The 19,674-nt window shown below is 46.9% G+C and overlaps 1 protein-coding gene across 1 annotated transcript; it reads left to right on the plus strand.

Annotated features, from left to right (window-relative positions):
• The first annotated feature begins 10,613 nt into the window (after window positions 1-10,613).
• Window positions 10,614-14,312, plus strand: RPL14 (ribosomal protein L14). The gene is made up of 6 exons (XM_055321751.1): window positions 10,614-10,679; window positions 11,171-11,272; window positions 11,840-11,934; window positions 13,531-13,630; window positions 13,721-13,774; window positions 13,984-14,312. Exons 1-6 carry the CDS (start codon window positions 10,677-10,679, stop codon window positions 14,260-14,262), a joined length of 633 nt encoding a protein of 210 aa, XP_055177726.1. The 5' UTR covers window positions 10,614-10,676; the 3' UTR covers window positions 14,263-14,312.
• Window positions 14,313-19,674: the final 5,362 nt, after the last annotated feature.

Here is a 19,674-nt window from a genome sequence, read left to right on the forward strand (position 1 = left end):
CTGTGGCTAAGACTGTATGGCCAGCAATGTCTAAAATATTCACTATTAGGCCTTTTGCAAGAAAAGTGTGCAGATCCCTGATATAGATAGTACCATTTAGTCCTAAAAGCCCTTGAAGTTGACATTCATCATCCTTATTTTATCATGAAGGAAGCTTAAGTTTAGAGAAAGCAAGTAACTTGCTCAGAGTCACAGAAAGTATTGGGAAAATCATCAAAGTGTCTGTTGACAATAGCATACAATCTCCTATCACAGTCACTTCCCCACCTCCTGGAACCCTCAATGAGGAGATACAGGTCAAAGAAACCCAAAGTATTGAAGTATCAAGCCACCTGAGACATCATAAGTACTTTTTCTAGAGCTAACAGCAATTCTACATGTCTCTGTCCCTTTAGTTTTTCAGAAGTGACTCTGTTCATTGGTGCAGGAGCACCAACCTCACCCTAGGATCCCAACCAACCCTCCAGCTCTCCCTGCAAACCTCCTACATCTCTGCCACCTTTCCCCAGGCAGACAGCCCAACCTTTCTGAGGTAAACTCATTCTACAGGTGAATAAGAATATCAGTGGGTTCCAACAAAGCCATCGCAGAGTGCTCCTTCCCACTTTTCCAGAGCTCTGCCAGCCCTCCCAGAGGAAAAGCCCTTCCTTGTTCTCAGGTTCCAATGAGCACAGAGGTGAGAGTAAACCAAACCCAACTCTCCTGAGGGAGAGGCTGCCCCAGGCTATGGAGCCCCGTCTTATCAGGCGAATTCATCCCAGGCTGCAGTCCTGCGCTGGCAGAAGGCAGTCCCCTCACACAGCTAGAGTTTTTTGAGGGTGGAGGCTGTCTTATGGACCACAGGGCCTTATTGAGCATAGGGCTTGGCACTTGTTAGCAACAGATGAGAGCTATAATCATTATGTGTGCATGTGAGTTTGCTAAATAAATGAATCAATGAATGATAATCTCACTACAAATCTCTTAGCACCAGGGTAGTTAATTACATAAACAAATTTATACTTTACAAAGTATTTTTCATATCTTCTATCCCAGTTCATCCTTCCAACAATATTTAGGGAAATACAGAGAGCTTTCAAACCTCAATTTTAGGGAGGAAGGACCACTAAAAGGTTGAGTAATTCAACCAATATCACACAACCAGAGAGGGCCAGAGGGGAGATGTGAACCCCTGGCTGACTCCGCAGCCTGTGTTTTTCCAGCAAACCACATTGCTTCTCTCTGCCAGACACCCAGATGCACTCACAATGTATGTCTTTTTTTCTCTCTTGTCCCTTCTGTCTGAAGATCCCCTTTTTACTCTCTCTCTCCCTTGCCTCTCAGGTCCCATAAAAGGATTCCTTGACCCTACTAATGACTCTATACTAGATATTGTTGCTTTTTTAAAAAAAAAAAAAAGGGTGCTTGGGTTTCTACCCAGGGTTTCTCCACAAAGTTTTAATCTAATAACAGCAGGTAAAGAAAACGTACAAGGCCACTTGCATTAAGAGCCCACACATAGTACTATTTTCTTTACTGAATCACTGATTGAATTTTAAATATATCGAGCAACCATACTTGCCTCTTATGCAATTGTCCCTCAACCTGACTGCATTAAAGGTTCACAAGATTTACCTTCTCTAGTACAAGTACAAGCTCCGTTGACACTTGAAAGCCTTTTTAAAATAATCACATAAGTCAAACAGCAAAACCCAAAAGTCTGCTCAGCAGATACATTTGCCTTGGGGCAAGTTCCAAGTACCAGTTATAAGGTGAGCAACTCAGCCTTCTAGCCACTGTGTGTGTGTATGGGTCAAAGTCATCCAAGACCTGATGGCCATCAGATGTCCTGAGGAATTCATGTCAGGGCCAGCCCAGGCAAGTCTTGGCTCCCTTCCAGAGTGCCTCATCAGATTCTCTCCTGCTGCAGATTGGACATGAATAGGCATAGTGGCCAACATAGTGGCTGGAATAGAGACAGCTGTACTGATACAGGTAGGAAATGAGATTCAAGTGTAAGGCAGCAAGGATATTATATGATTGCCCTTGCCTAGGAACAGCCATCCTCTGCAGCTCTGCTCTATACTCACTCAGGTACGGACTATCTCCCTGGAAAGCCTCATAGAGTACCACCTCAGACTCATCATTCTCCAGCAGATGCAGATGGTGTGGGATGAGGTACTGAACAATGTATCACAGTAAGCATTTCAACAGCTGCTCCTGCACATCAGAAATGACATGGTTCAGAAGGAGAATGAACAAGGCCTTTCTGTGGCTCTCTCGGAAGCCTATGGCTATGAAGACATTATGGGAACTTGTTGGCCATTCATCATGGGGAAAGTGGGAGGAGATCCTTCTATTCTCATACTTTACTTCACTGTACCAGGGCACAAAGCCTGGGTCCCCACTTCCCCTCATCTTCAGAAACCTCTGGATGACAAGGTTGGCATCATTTGACAAGTGAACGGGGTCAGTATCAGCCTGCTGCATGTCCTCAGGCAAGGACTCGGGATATGAAAAAAATGTATTCAACACACAGCATCATCACTGTAAAGTCAAACTTGCTGATAGAATAAAAGAGGCCTCTCAGCACCGCTGTAGGAGCCTATTTCCTGAAAAATGTTAATGGTGATTGTACACTTAGCTGTTAAAAAGCTCAGACTCTGAGAGTGCTCCATGTGGCATTTTCTCTGATGCTTCTCTCCCACTCCTCTTCCTCCTCCCAGGATTTCCAGGAATGCCTGCAGCAAACCCAGCCAACTGGTGAAGTGCTCTGAGAAGCAGAGCATTAGCAGTCCATGACTTGCCCACGGTGTCTAGAAGCCTGGTAACTGGCTCCACTGCATAGGACCGAATAACAGCTGAAGCCATCTCCCATGTTTTAGAGGTCAAGAACAAGACCTTGTGGAAGCTGTCACAAATCCTTGCCAGCTGACCATTGACGGATAAATGAAACCCCACAGGTGCCCCTCTGGTAAACCTTAGACTGCTATATTCTCTGCAAGAGACTCTCAGTCATGTCAGCAGCCTTTACAAATCAAACAGATCTTAACAAAGTTCCACCTTACCTTCTGCCCTCTGGTGAAAACAGCACACAAAGAGGGGGAGATTTCCATTGGAAGAGATACCAGTGCTCCTATCTAAAATTACACTGAAGAATGTACCTGCTTTTACATGTTCCTGGAGCTTGTTCTGAATTTAGGGGCCTATTAGCTTGACCAGTTCATTTTGCAATTGTTCAACTATTTCCAGAGTACATAGCTAACATTTTAACAGTGGGCTCCTGTTCCATATTATAATGTGAGAAAGTATATATAATCTTGGTGTCAGTGAGCTTTCCATGCAATGGAATATTCTGTCTTCCACAGAGTATAAGGAGTTTAATGGTCTATTTTAGGGCATGACAACTTCTTTCTATCAACAGCTTCTTACACTCAAAGGCAACAGAAGCCTCACCTTTGCTGTGGCCTTACCACGTCCCATAGAGCTGCTATATTTCCCAAGCATTTTCTTGACATTGGACCAATATTTTTTTTTTAAGATTTTATTTATTTATTTGAGAGAGAGAGGAAGACAGAGAGAGAGCAGCAGGGGGAGCAGCAGAGGGAGAGGGAGAAGCACATTCCTTAATGAGCAGGGAGCCTGATGCCTGACTCCATCCCAAGACCCTGGGATCATGACCTGACTGAAGGTAGACGCTTACCACGCTGAGCCACCCAGTTGCCCCAGGACCAATCTTTGAAAAGCACAGAATCCAACACTGACTCTTTGGTTGCTAGACACAAAAAACAAACCACAAAATACCCCATCCAGGAATTCGGAGTATTGGACAAATTCATACTGCTGAAGGAGCTGGGTGCTATATCCCAAGAGTCCTGACCCATTCTAGAGTCCATCATCTCTGGAAGCTGGAAGTGAGCAACCAATGGGATGGTTAAAAACCCTCATTTTCTGGGATGCCTGAGTGGCTCAGTGGTTGAGTATCTGCCTTTGGCTCAGGGTTTAATCCTGGCTCTGGGGATCAAGTTCTGCAGCGGGCTCCTTGCGAGGAGCCTGCTTCTCCCTCTATGTCTCTGCCCCCCCTCTCTCTATTATATATATATATATATATATATATATATATATATATATAATGAATGAATAAATAAAAACAAAACAAAGCCTTCCTTTTCTCTTACTCAGGTCCCCATGATTTAATAGCCAAATGTCTTCTACATTGTATCTTTCTCATACCAGAATATGTCATTACCTGTGATTTGTGACTTTACCTCCTGCTTTACAACATAGAAGATCTAAAACTTCCCCATTGATAAAACCTTCAGAGTTCTTTCCTTCTATATGTATTATCAGCATTTCTGTGGTGTAAAAAAATTACCTCTAAGAGAGTAAAATCTTCATAGCTCTTCCTTCAGGCAGACAAAAGAGATACAAATAAACACAGCAATAAAGTCAAAAAGAAACACTATTTCTTCCAATGAATACTACATCTATAGTGTCATAATAACTTTCTTCCAGGCTTTGAAGACTATTGCTTTCTTACTAAGAAACTTTGCTCTCTAAAATCAAAGACTCTCTGAAACGCTGGTGCTTGGAATTTTATCAGTAAAAATGAAACAGTTTTAACTTACCACTCAGATAAGAAGCTTCAGAAAAGTGGTTTCTACACAAACTTCTCAAAGAAACAGGACCATGGGTCCATTTTGCTGTCTAGGACTAATGTTGACCCCTTTAAACAGTCCTGCTTTGCACTGAGCCTATCAAAACAGTGTTTCGTTTAAATTTCATCTAAACTTTACACCTGCCCACAATTCTATAACTCTCTTTTCCTTCTTTTGGTTAAAAGCCTCATGGTGTCTCTGGTGTGCAGTCTCCCTCATTACAATGAATCAACACACCTGATTTTGCAGGACTACAGGTTTATTCCTGATGGTTTTAGGTTGAAACAGCTGTGACTCTGTCTTTCTCTGCTTTGGGGTTCCTAAGACGAAAATCCTGAAAACAGATGTACCATACACTTCTTTTCACTCCTAAATATATCATGCCAAGTAGGCATACGTATGACTACCATGCCAGTTTGGTCATACCTGTGATGTGTTCACATCCCAAAGAGGTTACAGGAACAAGAAAGAAGTCAGGGTTCCGGGTAGGTTTCTGTTCACTTCTCGAACAGGCTTAGATTTCTGTTTTGGGCCCTCCACAAACATTCTGCCTGCTGAACCCACACTTCCACCCTCCTGACTGACAGAAACAAACGAGACACGCCTACCTCACCTGAAGCCGGCAGGTACTCCAGCTGGTTACAGGCGGACAGTCCTGGACACGCCGACACGTGCGGGACCCTAAGGGGAAGTGGGCTGCTGCTGCCGTCCCCCGTGCCCCCGCCAGGACCCACGACCAGCTGGTTACAGGTGGACAGTCCTGGACACGCCGACACCTGCGGGACCCCAAGGGGATGTGGCTGCTGCTGCCGTCCCCCGTGCCCCCCGCCAGGACCCACGACCAGCTGGTTACAGGTGGACAGTCCTGGACACGCCGACACCTGCGGGACCTCAAGGGGATGTGGCTGCTGCTGCCGTCCCCCGCGTCCCCCGCCAGGACCCGGACCAGCTGGTTACAGGTGGACAGTCCTGGACACGCCGACACCTGCGGGACCCCAAGGGGATGTGGCTGCTGCTGCCGTCCCCCGCGTCCCCCGCCAGGACCCGGGACCAGCTGGTTACAGGCGGACAGTCCTGGACACGCCGACACCTGCGGGACCCAAAGGGGAAGTGGCTGCTGCTGCCGTCCCCCGTGCCCCCCGCCAGGACCCACGACCAGCTGGTTACAGGCGGACAGTCCTGGACACGCCGACACCTGCGGGACCCTAAGGGGAAGTGGCTGCTGCTGCCCCCGTCCCCCGCCAGGACCCACGACCAGCTGGTTACAGGTGGACAGTCCTGGACACGCCGACACCTGCGGGACCCCAAGGGGATGTGGCTGCTGCTGCCGTCCCCCACGTCCCCCGCCAGGACCCGGGACCAGCTGGTTACAGGCGGACAGTCCTGGACACGCCGACAGCTGCGGGACCCCAAGGGGAAGTGGCTGCTGCTGCCGTCCCCCGCGTCCCCCGCCAGGACCCGCGACCAGCTGGTTACAGGCGGACAGTCCTGGACACGCCGACACCTGCGGGGACCCCAAGGGGATGTGGCTGCTGCTGCCGTCCCCCGCGTCCCCCGTCAGGACCCGCGACCAGCTGGTTACAGGCGGACAGTCCTGGACACGCCGACACCTGCGGGACCCCAAGGGGAAGTGGCTGCTGCTGCCGTCCCCCGCGTCCCCCGCCAGGACCCGGGACCAGCTGGTTACAGGCGGACAGTCCTGGACACGCCGACAGCTGCGGGACCCCAAGGGGAAGTGGCTGCTGCTGCCGTCCCCCGCGTCCCCCGCCAGGACCCGCGACCAGCTGGTTACAGGTGGACAGTCCTGGACACGCCGACACCTGCGGGGACCCCAAGGGGAAGTGGCTGCTGCTGCCGTCCCCCGCGTCCCCCGTCAGGACCCGTGACCAGCCACTTTAGGTGGACAGTCCTGGACACGCCGACACCTGCGGGACCCCAAGGGGATGTGGCTGCTGCTGCCGTCCCCCGCGTCCCCCGCCAGGACCCGGGACCAGCTGGTTACAGGTGGACAGTCCTGGACACGCCGACACCTGCGGGACCTCAAGGGGATGTGGCTGCTGCTGCCGTCCCCCGCGTCCCCCGCCAGGACCCGGGACCAGCGCGACCCCTCTGCTCGGTGCTCCCTCGCAGGAACCCCACGCGGGCGCCCTCCTTGCCCCTCACATCCATCTCTCGCCGTAAGCAAGCGCACGACGGCGCGGCTTCAGCAGCACAGAGCTCCCAAACAGCCCACGGGAAGGCTCAACGAAGGAACCAAGCCTGAGAGCGAGCGCCAGGGGCCGCCCAGAATGTTAACCCGCGCAGACCTCGGCCCGCCCTCCCTCCCGGTGATTGGACGAGCCGCGGCGACGTCCGGCCGGGGCGTGGCTCCGCAGGGAGGAGCCGAGCCCACTACGCAGCGTGCCGACGCCATCTTGGATCCTGGCGTGGTCCCGGAGTTGCCCTTCCTCCCGGTGATTGGATGAGGCCGTTGGGTGGGCGGGACGGGGCGTGTCCAGCCACCCCGCGCTGCTCGCCCGCCGGGTCCGGGGGTCTGGCTCCCGAAGTGTGTAGCTGTTAATGATGGTCTTGCTCATTCCTGGACGCCCGCGACCTCCGGAGGCACATAAGGCTTAGTTGGATTTACCTACCCATTCCAATGGAGCTTCGAAGAAATCTGAAAACCGCTTTGGAGTTGGTTGGGGTGGGATCTTTAGATGCTTCTTCAAGGACGTGCTGTCGTTCTTCAGGGCGAGTGGGATCATATTCTAGGAAGAGGGGGCACAACTGCATGAAGAGCTGCGAAGCCTACAGCTAGAACGAGATTAGGGGTGAAGGACGCAGAAGTGGCAGGAGGAAAATGCGAGGAAGGTGCTGGGGTGAGATTTTGGGGAACTTTGAATGCCAGGCTAGGTGGTGTGGACTCTATCCTGTAGAATACGGGGTAAAATGAACATTCGGAGGCTGAACACACTGGTGTAACCAACACCTAGATGAACAAACGTCACCAAGAGCTCAGAAGCCCCTCTTCCACCCCAGCCACTGCTACCTGCACCAAGGTTAAACATGATCATTATTCCTAACAACCATAGATCGCCCGTTATGAATTTTATATAAATTAAATCACACAACATATACTCTTTGTATGTGGCTTATTTTACTCAGTGTTATGTGTATTGTTCCTTATAGTTACTGTTGACTCCATTGCTAACAACTTTTATCTATTCACGTTTTTTTTTTATTTTTATTTATTTATGATAGTTACACAGAGAGAGAGAGAGAGAGAGAGAGAGAGAGAGAGAGAGGCAGAGACACAGGCAGAGGGAGAAGCAGGCTCCATGCACCGGGAGACTGATGTGGGATTCGATCCCGGGTCTCCAGGATCACGCCCTGGGCTAAAGGCAGGCGCTAAACCGCTGCGCCACGCAGGGATCCCTCTATTCACGTATTTATGGCCTTTGAGTAGTTTCCAGTTTGGGGCTATTACCAAAAAAGTGCTGCTATGAACTTTCTTATTCATGCCTTTTGCTTTGTAAATTATAAAGCAAGATCCCAAGGCTTAAATACCAATTCATTCACTACCCATTCATTGAGCCTACTATACAAAGAAAAAAAAAATGGGGCACCTGGGTGACTTCGTTGGTTATGTGTCTGCCTTTGGCCAAGGCCTGGGATCAAGTCCTGCAAGGAGCCTGCTTCTTCCTCTCCCTCTGCCTGCCACTGCCCCCTGCTTGTGTGTGCTCTCTCTCTGTCAAATAAAATTAAAAAAGAAAAGAAAAGAAACAACAACAAAAAAATGGCCAAGGTCCTGCCCTCACGGAACTTATTCCAACTGGTATAAAACTATAATCTCTATGGATAGAAAAATAAGTCAGGGGATCCCTGGGTGGCGCAGTGGTTTGGCGCCTGCCTTTGGCCCAGGGCGCGATCCTGGAGACCCGGGATCGAATCCCACGTCGGGCTCCCGGTGCATGGAGCCTGCTTATCCCTCTGCCTGTGTCTCTCTCTCTCTCTCTCTCTCTCTCTGTGTGTGTGACTATCATAAAAAAAAAATAAGTCAAACAATTGCAATTATGATAACAGCTCTGAGGAAATTTAAAAATTGAGCTAGAAAAGGAGGGAGGGGACTAACTTTTTTTTTTTTTAGGTGGTAAGTTTTTCAGAAGAGATCTCTAGAAAAATATACAAGACATGGTTGACACTGCTATACGAGGAGTATGAACAGAGGGAAGAGCATTCCTGGCAGAAGAGTCACCCTGTGAAAAACTTATAGACCAGGAGAGGACTTGTCCTGTTCAAGACCAATGTAGCTGAGGCACAATGAAGATGGGAAAGGAGAGATGGCTCAGGTGTGTTTGAATGTAGGAGCATATGATGCAGGGCCTATGTAGGCTACAGTAAGAAGTTTAGGTTTTATTGTAAGTACTGTAGAAAACCATTGAAGTGTTTTAACAATGAAGTGATGTTATCTGACTTATGTTTTTACAAGATCCCTCTGATGAGCAGAGAATAGATTAAGGGAAGCAATGGAGAAAGTAGATCATTTAGGAGGCTGGTGGAACAGTCCTGGGAAATGCTGATACAGAGCTTAGAGGAAAGGACTGAAAGACTTTTGGGAATTGCCAGTACAATGATCACCTTAACCTGGTGATGATGATGGCAAAGAGATAGCCTAAGCTTGTAGTCTTATGTTTTGCATCAAAGGCACAGCATTTCTACTAAAAGTGCATAATCTGAATCTGATCACGGGGGAAACTTTAAGTCCATATTAAGAGATAGTCTACGAACCAACTAGCCTGTATTTTAAGATATCAGTATCGTGAAAGAGAAAGATGTAAAAACTATTCTAGAATTTAAGGCTAGACATGACAGCTTCCAATTTGTAATCTTCCATTCCATCACGAACCAGGAAACAAAACTTTATTTGCACTAAAGGACATAAGTGGGACAACTGATAACACGTGAATAAAACTCAAATAAATGATAGATTACATTGGTATAGTTTTCCTGATTTTGTTCATTGTACTGATATGTAAGATGATGTCGTCGTCTTCTTCTTCTTTTTTTTTTTTTTAGGAAATAGCACATTTAAGTGCTGTTAAGAGATAAAGGAACATCATGTATAACATTCTCTTAAAAGGACTCAGCAAAAAATGATAGAAAGATAAAGCAAACAGAAATGTTAATATTTGGGGAGAGTTGCCTGGGTGGCTTAGTCAGTGAAGCATCAGACTCTTGATTTCCGCTCAGGTCACGATCTCAAGGTCATGAGATCAAGCCCTAACTCCAGCTCTGCACTGGGTGTGGAGCCTGCTTAAGACTGTCTCTCTCGGGCAGCCCGGTTTAGCGCCGCATTCCACGCAGGGCCTGATCCTGCAGTCCCGGGATCGGGTCCCACGTCAGGCTCCCTGCATGGAGCCTGCTTCTCCCTCTGCCTGGGTCTCTGTCTCTCATGAATAAATAAAATCTTAAAAAAAAAAAAAAAAAGACTCTCTCTCAATAATGTAAGATTATTTGGGTAATTTAAAAGAAGCGCTTATTGGAATTCTTTGTGCTAGTTTTGCGACTTTTCTGTTAAGTCTAAATCACTTTAAAATAAAACGGTAACAGAGTTGCTGGGATTACTTAGGGAGAGAAAAAAATCCTAGTACTAAGCCGTAACAACCTTTAAGCAAAAATCTGAAATTCTTAGGAGAAAGGGAAGGAAAAGTGGAAGAATGTTACAAGAAGTAAAACAATGCGGGCAGAGTTACATCGAAAGGCACAGCCGCGTGCTCTTCTTCACCCTAAAGTCCTAAGATGCGGCAGCCCCCCCCCCCCCGCCCGCCCGGGCCAGGCGGTACCACCGGAGCTAAGCTCACTGCCAGCCCTTGCGAAAAGGAAGTCCACTGCCGACCGACTCCGCCGAGTTTTCCCAGCGCGCATGCGTGCACGTACGCACGTACGACCCCAGCCAATCGGTGCTGACGTCGGCGGCTCGTTAGGCGCGGGGGCGGGGCGGCCGTCCACACATGCGCACGGGCGGGCGGGCCTTCTTCCTTCTCGCCGAACGCCGCCAGCATGGTGAGTCTCGCTGTGCCGGGCTCCTGGGCTGGAGGCCGTGCCGCTCCACCTCCGCCTCGGAGGGGGAAACGAAGGCTTGGAATGACGCCCATCGGGTCTTAGGTGGCGAATGGAGAGGGTCCCTGGGCGGGCGGAGCACTGAGCCGAGGAGCTTCCGGGGCGCGCGGCCGCCGAGCGCGTGGAGGGCCGTGCAGGCCGGGTGCGCCTGGGGCCTCGCGTGCGCCGCGCGGCCGCCGACCGGGAACGCCGCGGCGGCCCGGCCGGCCTGGGGCTTTGGAGAGCCCGTAGCCCGGGAGGCCGGCGGAACCCTGTTTTTGCCGCTGCCGTCTCTGCGTATTCCTGCGTCCATCAGATCGCCCGCGGCATTTGGGCGTGTTCCCTAACGTTCTTTTTCGCTGTGCTTAGTTAGGCAGCCTTTGAGCTGCAAGGCCTTATAAACTAATGAGTCTTTCTAATATAAGTCTCGTTGTCTCTCTCGCCCTCGATTTTAGGTGTTCAGGCGTTTCGTGGAGGTTGGCCGGGTGGCCTACGTCTCCTTTGGGCCTCATGCCGGGAAACTGGTCGCGATTGTAGATGTTATTGATCAGAACAGGGTAAGTGTAAGGAAAAGTGTCAGTCTCCCACGCCAGTCAATGACCGATGGTCCTGGTCATCTTCCCAACGGCCCTCTAAGGGCGGGAGTGCTGTGGTAGTTTTATTTTACCTTTAAGGAGACAGCTGGTGCGAAGTGGGGATTTCGAGCACAGACTGGAGTTGGCCAGTATCGCTGAGTTTCCGTGTTATCTCTGCCACTTAGGCTAGCCAGACCAATTAGCCTGTTATGGGTGGAAACACTGGTGAGGTTTCAGGGAGTTAGAACAAAGTCAGTCGGGCACGCAGCTTCCTGTGCCCTTGTGTGCTCTTGTTGGTGTTTGAGAACCACAAACTAAGGGGTCAACCAAAGACAGTGAATGAACAATGATGTTGATTGTTAGAAGCATAAGGATCAAAGACTTAAAAATTGCCCAGTAAGTTACACGTACTACTACGGATAGTAGGTTTATCTTTCTTCAAAACATTTAGATAATAGAGATTTGGTGGTTCTAAAAGGACAAATATAGAGATCTGCTTGGGGTGCTGTTATGTTCTGCACTGGAATTTTTTTATCTTACGTGTTCTAGGCTTTGGTTGATGGACCCTGCACTCAGGTAAGGAGACAGGCGATGCCTTTCAAGTGCATGCAGCTGACTGACTTCATCCTCAAGTTCCCTCACAGGTAACTATCCACCTCTCAACACCCCTCCCCCAGCTTTGTTTGTACTGATAAAAATTTGCTTAGTTTAATTGAGAAAGTGTTTTTGCTGTCTTGTTTCTTAAGAATGTAGTACAGAAGAAGGATTTTCGTTATAGAAGTGGGTGGCCATTTTTAAGATTTTTTAAATGTTCTGTGATTATTCCACTCTGCCAGTTCTCTGGCTTTAATTTTCCAGATTTGCCACCCTCTTTCTCTTGCCCCCTTTCAGGATTTACACAACGAAGACCTCTCTCTGGAATTCTGGTCTCTCCAGACATATTTTAGTCGCCTTAGTCACCGTTAGCTTCAAAACAAAAATACTAAATATTTTTTTCTTAGAATAGTAGCTATCATTAGTTGAGCTTTTAGTGTGTGTCAGTTAATAAGTGTTTAAAGTATGTCATCTCATTTTGACCGGTACTAAAGAGGTTGTTCTCTTACTAGCTGCTTAGGGAATTGAAGTCAGTAGTGATTCTTTCTTGACATGATGTAGGTTATGGAAATTAAAATACTGGTGGTTACTCTTTGGCTATTTCAACTACAATGGCGGTTGCAGTGGAACATTCTGTAAAGTGTACTGGTACATCTTTTTAAGCATGCAGGCTTTGGTACTTGAAATATTTGAAAGAAACTTCAAAATGGTTAGACTTTGTGGTGTTTAGCCACATTCCTTTAAGCATTATTGTACGGAAGCCCCAAGGATTAGCTTTACCTCATTCCTTTTTTTTTTTTTTTTTAATTTTCTAAGATTTTACTTATTTATTCATGAGAGACACAGAGAGGCAGAAGGAAAAGCAGGCTCCCTGTGGGACTGCTCCACAGGGAGCCTGATTGATGCAGGACTCGATTCCAGGCAGACCGCTGGGCCACCCATGTGTCCCTTTTTAAGATTTTGAGAGGGCACAAGCAGTGGGGAGGGGCAGAGGGAGAGGGAGAAGCAGGCTCCCTGCTGTGCAGGAAGCCCAATGTGGGACTCCATCCCAGGACCTCAGGACCACCACCTGAGCGGTAGGCAGATGCTCAACTAACCAAGCCACCCAGGTACCCGCTTTACCTCATTCTTTATGAAAAGGAAATTGCTTTCTATAATCTCCATAGAGTGATGTTATATACAAGATCAGAGGTGATTTTTAAATACAGAAAATACGCTGATTTGCCTTTTTTTTTTTTTTTTTTAATTACAATGGCTTGTTTGAGGGGTGCCTGGCTGGCTCTGAAGAGCATGTGACTTAACTTTGGGGTTATAAGTTCAAGCCCCATATTGGAACTAGAGCTTACTTTAAAAGTAAATAAAAACAAAACTAAAAAATTTAAAATACATAAAATCCTGTGCTTTGGATTATAAGAAATCCCGGTTTAGTGAACAACATTCAAGTAAGTAAAAGACGTAATGTGCTAAGTGGTATGTGGTGTATGGAGTCACCAAGAGCTGGAAGTACAATGAATGTGAAGCGTGCTTTTGGCTTATGCTTTTTAAATTAAGGGGGCGTAAACTATGCTTTCAGAGGGCTCAAAGCTGTCCTTGGGTCTGTGTGGCTTCAAAGCTGGTTCCTTATTCTGGTCTTGGCTCTTTCCTAGTGCTCGCCAGAAGTATGTCCGGCAAGCCTGGCAGAAGGCTGATATCAATACAAAATGGGCAGCTACAAGATGGGCCAAGAAGATTGAAGCCAGAGAAAGGGTAATGGTTTAGGGTCATTTGAATTGTGACATTTTCTTTTGGGGGAAGGTGATAGGTCGTGTGAGTGATTATGTGCTTTATTTTTAACAGAAAGCCAAGATGACAGACTTTGATCGTTACAAAGTCATGAAGGCAAAGAAAATGGTAAGTTTTTAAAAAATCATTTCAGGATTTTTATATTCTAACCCTAAACTTGGCTAGTAATTCTGCTTGCTTGAGCTTAGTGTCGACCAGAGTTGAATTCATACGGGTTTTAGGTTTGTTTTCTTACATATGCATTCCATACGTATAGGTTAGACAAAATAGTTTTTTATGTGCATATATGACAAATAACTTATATTGAATTTTTTCAGAGGAACAGAATAATCAAGCTTGAAGTTAGGAAGCTACAAAAAGCAGCTCTCCTGAAAGCTTCTCCTAAAAAAGCACCTGCTGCTAAGAGTGCGGCTGCAGCACCTGCTGCAAAGGTTCCAGCCAAAAAGGTGGCTGCTGCGGGCAAGAAGGCTCCAGCCCAGAAGGTTCCTGCCCCGAAAGCTGCAGGCCAGAAAGCAGCACCTCCAAAGGCTCAGAAGAGTCAGAAAGCTCCAGCCCAGAAAGCACCTGCTCCAAAGGCATCTGGCAAGAAGGCATAAAAAACATAAGAAGCTGTTATAAATAAGTAATAAAGGTTCTTTTTGACACACTGGCAAGTGCACTTAATCTGTGGCGTAAAGTCTGTTGTTAGAGTCAGGATTTTGAAGCAGAATGTTGGGATTGTTAATGTTGTCATTAGAGAATTGGTTCTTTAGCCTCGGTCTGTCCAGACTTTATAAAACCATCACAAAGGCTAGTGTGTTCATGGGAAATAGATCATTTCAAAGACTGCGTAACTTTCTCCCCTTGTACAAATACATTTCCTATAAATAAAGTCCCAGCAGCATTTGATGCTTAAGAGTTTAGCAATTTTTCTTTAGAAAATGTACTATATATAAGAAAGCAAGACAAGTACACAATACATTATGGTATGATAAAGTTTCTCTTATTTTTATTCTCAGAAGTTGGCTTCCGAGCCTCACTGGGATTAATGGGGACAAAACTCAATGGCAACAAGCCATTGAGGATTTCCAGAGTAATCCCTCAGATTTAGATCCTATTGGATTGAATCTTAAGAGAAAAATACTGAGAAGATCAAGGTGGTACAAGTTTGGCAGTATTTTCACTTTGATGGTGTTCCAAACCAAGAGGCAGTAATACCACCATTTAGTAGGCCTTGGCAGATTGGGCTAAAAGGAAAGTAAGCCAAATAATGCCAAGTTTCTGGTTTGTACTTCCGGCTCATTGTGAAAGAAAAAATTGGAATAGGTAAGGATGCCGACAACCTGCATTCAGGTCCTGCTTCTGCTACCTAAATGCTGTGTGATTTAGGCTTGCTCCTTATCCTCAATCCTGATAGCCTGTGTGGTGGTGTGCTTCATGGAGTAGGGAAGTTAAATTATGAATGGACAGCCCCATGACTGGTTCACAGTAATAGCTGTGATAGTTGTGACATGGCTCTTAAAGACAGGTTTGCAGGTATGTGAACAGTCACTCCAGATTGCCCAGTGATAGAGATGAACAGAGATCGGGAAGGAGTGTTTAGAGGTGGGCAACCAATGGGACCACGGAAGCCAAAGAATGTTGGTTGAGATTGTCAAAGTGAGGGGGAAAAGGCAAGTGAGGGAAGAAGTGTTAATGGAGTTTGGAGGTTGCAGTTTCATGAAATTGGAGTGATGGGCATATGTGGATGCTTCTGGAAAAGCAGCTAATCAGAGGAAAGGAGTTAGGTTTTTGAGAAAGAATGGGGCCTAGAGGAGGGATTAATAGAACCTTTGAAGAGGAAAGAAGTGGGTTTAGAAGCTAGATTTGTAGTTTCACTGTCAGAAAATTGAGAGTGTGGTATCTGAATTTCTTGAGTTAGAACATGAGAAAGGAAGAGGGATATAGATTTGCAGGTTTGAAATTGCTCATGGAATAGAGGGGAAAGTGCTTTTGTCAGATTGTCATTGATTTGAAAGTCCTTTTACCTCCAATCCGTGTGCTGTCTATACTCAGGATGAGAAAGCTTCAGGGTGGAAGCATTTACACTGCACCTACACGGTAGCGCAATATGGTACAGCAGAAATTGGAAATTCCAGTCTAGGGGACCTGCTGGAAAGTGAGGTATAAGGCACTTGTAAAGGAGTGGGAAGGATGTATGGGTGGCTCAGCTGGTTAACTATCTGCCTCTGGCTCAGGTCGTGCTCCTAGAGTCCTGAGATGAAGCCCAGCGTTGGGCTCTCTTGAGGAGGTTGCCTCCCTCTCCCTCTGCCACTACTCCTACTTGGACTCACTCTCAAATAAATAAAATCTTAAAAAGGAGTGGTAAGTACAATAGGTGGTGGACCCAGATAATAAAGATTTTTGATTTAGGTTGTAATCCTCAGAAAAATCCATCTGGCAGCACTGTCTGGATTGGATTGGGGGTTTGGAAGAGGATATCTGGAAATATTAAAATACAGAGGTATATAATCTGCTCTGTTTATAGAGGATTGTGTACTTATCCACTTACCTTATTAGGTAAGCATTGTGGGGACAGCATTATGAGAGCATTATGAGAGAATATAGATTTAAGACTCCGATCCAAGCTTCAATCCTGTCATGCAGCCCCAGCTCATTCTGGTACTTCATGTAAGTCTTATCTGAAGAATAGGGACCCTGATAACCTGCCTTACACAATATTGTGGCAAGGATCAAATGAGATAGTGTGGACAAGGTCCATATCCCCCACACACACCTAAGAGTTCTTTTCACACATTAGGTTCTCTATTTTGGGTTTAATTAATGTTGAGGTAAACTGGTCCTCTAGGCAAAATTGGGCTGTTGGATAGTTTGTTTTTCAGAGAGCCTCTGCCCATTTGGCAGCCTCCGTTTTCCAGGTAATCAGTATCTCCCAAATGTGACACCCCACAAGAATTTGTCTTGAATTCCATTTTCTCAACTTCACATGTTGGTTATCTTTTAGTACCAAAGTTATTAAGGTTACCTCTAGGTCCTTCAGCTAGCTGAATTTATTTTTATTCAGAATAAATTATGAATACATCTACATTGTAATAAAAATACTAGAATTGAGATTAAAGGACCCCTTGATTATCTCTACTACAATTGCATTATCTTGCAAAGGAAACCATTGTGTATGTCCTTGCAGACATTTTCCATGCATTTAAAATAGACATGATAGGTTTGCTTGTTTTAAACAAATCTTACACTGTGTATATTCTGCAACTTTTTTTTTTTTATTTTTATAAATTAATTTTTATTGGTGTTCAATTTACCAACATACAGAATAACACCCAGTGCTCATCCCGTCAAGTGTACCCCCTCAGTGCCCATCACCCATTCACCCCCACCCCCCACCCTCCTCCCCCTCCACCACCCCTAGTTCATTTCCCAGAGTTAGAAGTCTTTATGTTCTGTCTCCCTTTCTGATATTTCTCACACATTTCTTCTCCCTTCCCTTATATTCCCTTTCGCTATTATTCATATTCCCCAAATGAATGAGAACATACACTGTTTGTCCTTCTCCGGTTACTGTGGCCAAGTTCAAAAAGGGTGTTGCCTGAGTTCTCCTCTGGGATTTTGATGGAATCTTGTCTCACATTTAGATCTTTCATCTATTTTGAGTTTATCTTTGTGTATGGTGCAAGAGAGTGGTCCAGTTTCATTCTTCTGCATGTGGATGTCCAATTTTCCCAGCACCATTTATTGAAGAGACTGTCTTTCTTCCAGTGGATCGTCTTTCCTCCTTTATCGTATATTAGTTGAGCATAAAGTTCAGGGTCCACTTCTGGGTTCTCTGTTCTGTTCCATTGATCTATATGTCTGTTTTTGTGCCAGTACCACACTGTCTTGATGAACACAGCTTTGTAGTACAACCTGAAATCTGGCATTGTGATGCCCCCAGATATGGTTTTCTTTTTTTAAAATTCCCCTGGCTGTTTGGGGTCTTTTCTGATTCCACACAAATCTTAAAATAATTTGTTCTAAGTCTCTGAAGAAAGTCCATGGTATTTTGATAGGGATTGCATTATACGTGTAAATTGCCCTGGGTAACATTGACATTTTCACAATATTAATTCTGCCAATCCATGAGCATGGAATATTTTTCCATCTCTTTGTGTCTTCCTCAATTTCTTTCAGAAGTGTTCTGTAGTTTTTAGGGTATATTTTGAGAACCATTTGAATGGTAAATGGTTCTCCAACCTTTTATTTTCAGGTTGTAGGTGTCCTTCTGTCTAAAATGAGTCTCTTGTAGACAGCAAATAGATGGGTCCTGTTTTTTTATCCAGTCTGAAACTCTGCGCCTTTTGATGGGGTCATTAAGCCCATTCACGTTCAGAGTTACTTGAACTTCTTCTTAAAGGGGAGTTTTAAGAGTCCCCCTTAAAATTTCTTGCAGAGCTGGTTTGGAGGTCACATATTCTTTCAGTTCCTGCCTGTCTTGGAAGCTCTTTATCTCTCCTTCCATTTTGAATGAGAGCCTTGCTGGATAAAGTATTCTTGGTTGCATGTTCTTCTCATTTAGGACCCTGAATATATCCTGCCAGCCCTTTCTGGCCTGCCAGGTCTCTGTGGAGAGGTCTGCTGTTACCCTAATATTCCTCCCCATGAAAGTCAGGGACTTCTTGTCTCTTGCTGCTTTAAGGATCTTCTCTTTATCTTTGGAATTTGCAAGCTTCACTATTAGATGTCGAGGTGTTGAACGGTTTTTATTGATTTTAGGGGGGATCTCTCTATTTCCTGGATCTGAATGCCTGTTTCCCTTCCCAGATTGGGAAAGTTTTCAGCTAGGATTTGTTCAAATACATATTCTGGCCCTCTGTCCCTTTCGGCGCCCTCGGGAACCCCAATTAAACGTAGGTTTTTCTTCCTCAGACTGTCATTTATTTGCCTTAATCTGTCTTCATGGTCCCTTAATTGATTGTCTCTTTTTTCCTCAGTTTCCCTCTTTGCCATTAACTTGTCTTCTATGTCACTCACTCGTTCTTCCACCTCGTTAACCCTCGTCGTTAGGACTTCTAGTTTGGATTGCATCTCATTCAATTGATTTTTAATTTCTGCCTGATTGGATCTAAATTCTGCAGTCATGAAGTCTCGTGAGGCCTTAATGCTTTTTTCTAGAGCCACCAGTAGCTGTAGAATAGTGCTTCTGAATTGGCTTTCTGACATTGAAGTGTAATCCAGATTTTGTAACTCTGTGGGAGAGAGGGCTGTTTCTGATTCTTTCTTTTGAGGTGAGGTTTTCCTTCTAGTCATTTTGCTCAGTGCAGAGTGGCCAAAAACAAGTTGTATTGGAACACGGGGGAGTATCACTGGTCCGTCCAGCTGGTCTTCTGGGGGAGGGGCCTGCTGTGCTGATTTTCAGGTGTTAGCACTTGGGGGAGCTGCTCTGCCCCTGCCTGCTGCAGGCTCAGCGGGGGTTGTTTACCCCGTGGGCCCCAGGAGGAACAGCCGCAGTTGCTATGGCAACTCTGGAAGCCTGGATTCAGCCTCCGCAGGAACTACGGGGCTCGGGCTCTCGGCTCTCCGTCCGCAGGGCCTGGAGGCTCCGGGGCGGGGCCGCTGATCTGCTCAGCTCGGGCAGGAGCGTCCTTGCTGTCCTGGGCCCTCCCGGCCTCTGCCTGTCCCGGGGGAGGCCGGATCCTGGGCTGTGTCCCGGCGCCCTGTGCTCCGGGGCCTGCGCTGTTGGATTCGCGCTCCCGCCCCGCAGCCCCCTCCGCGGAGCCGCCGCCCGAGCCCCTCCGAGCTGCTCCGGGTCCCGCAGTGCGCGCTGCAGCCCTTAGGGAGCTCGGAGCACTCTCCTGGGCTCGCAGGTGCCTGTTAGTGTCCCCGGGAGCCCGAGGGCATCCCCGCCCTCCTGGGTCCTGCTCCAACTCCCTGCGAGCCCCTTTCCGCCCGCCCGGGAAGGTTGGTGCAGCTCCTGCTCCTCCGGGACGGGGACGGGGCTCTCCTGTCCTGGGGACACTCGCCCCGGCCTCAGCCCGGCTCCT

Source organism: Nyctereutes procyonoides, unplaced genomic scaffold (genome assembly GCF_905146905.1).
Source record: "Nyctereutes procyonoides isolate TBG_1078 unplaced genomic scaffold, NYPRO_anot_genome, whole genome shotgun sequence".
NCBI classification, from domain to species: Eukaryota; Metazoa; Chordata; class Mammalia; order Carnivora; family Canidae; genus Nyctereutes; species Nyctereutes procyonoides.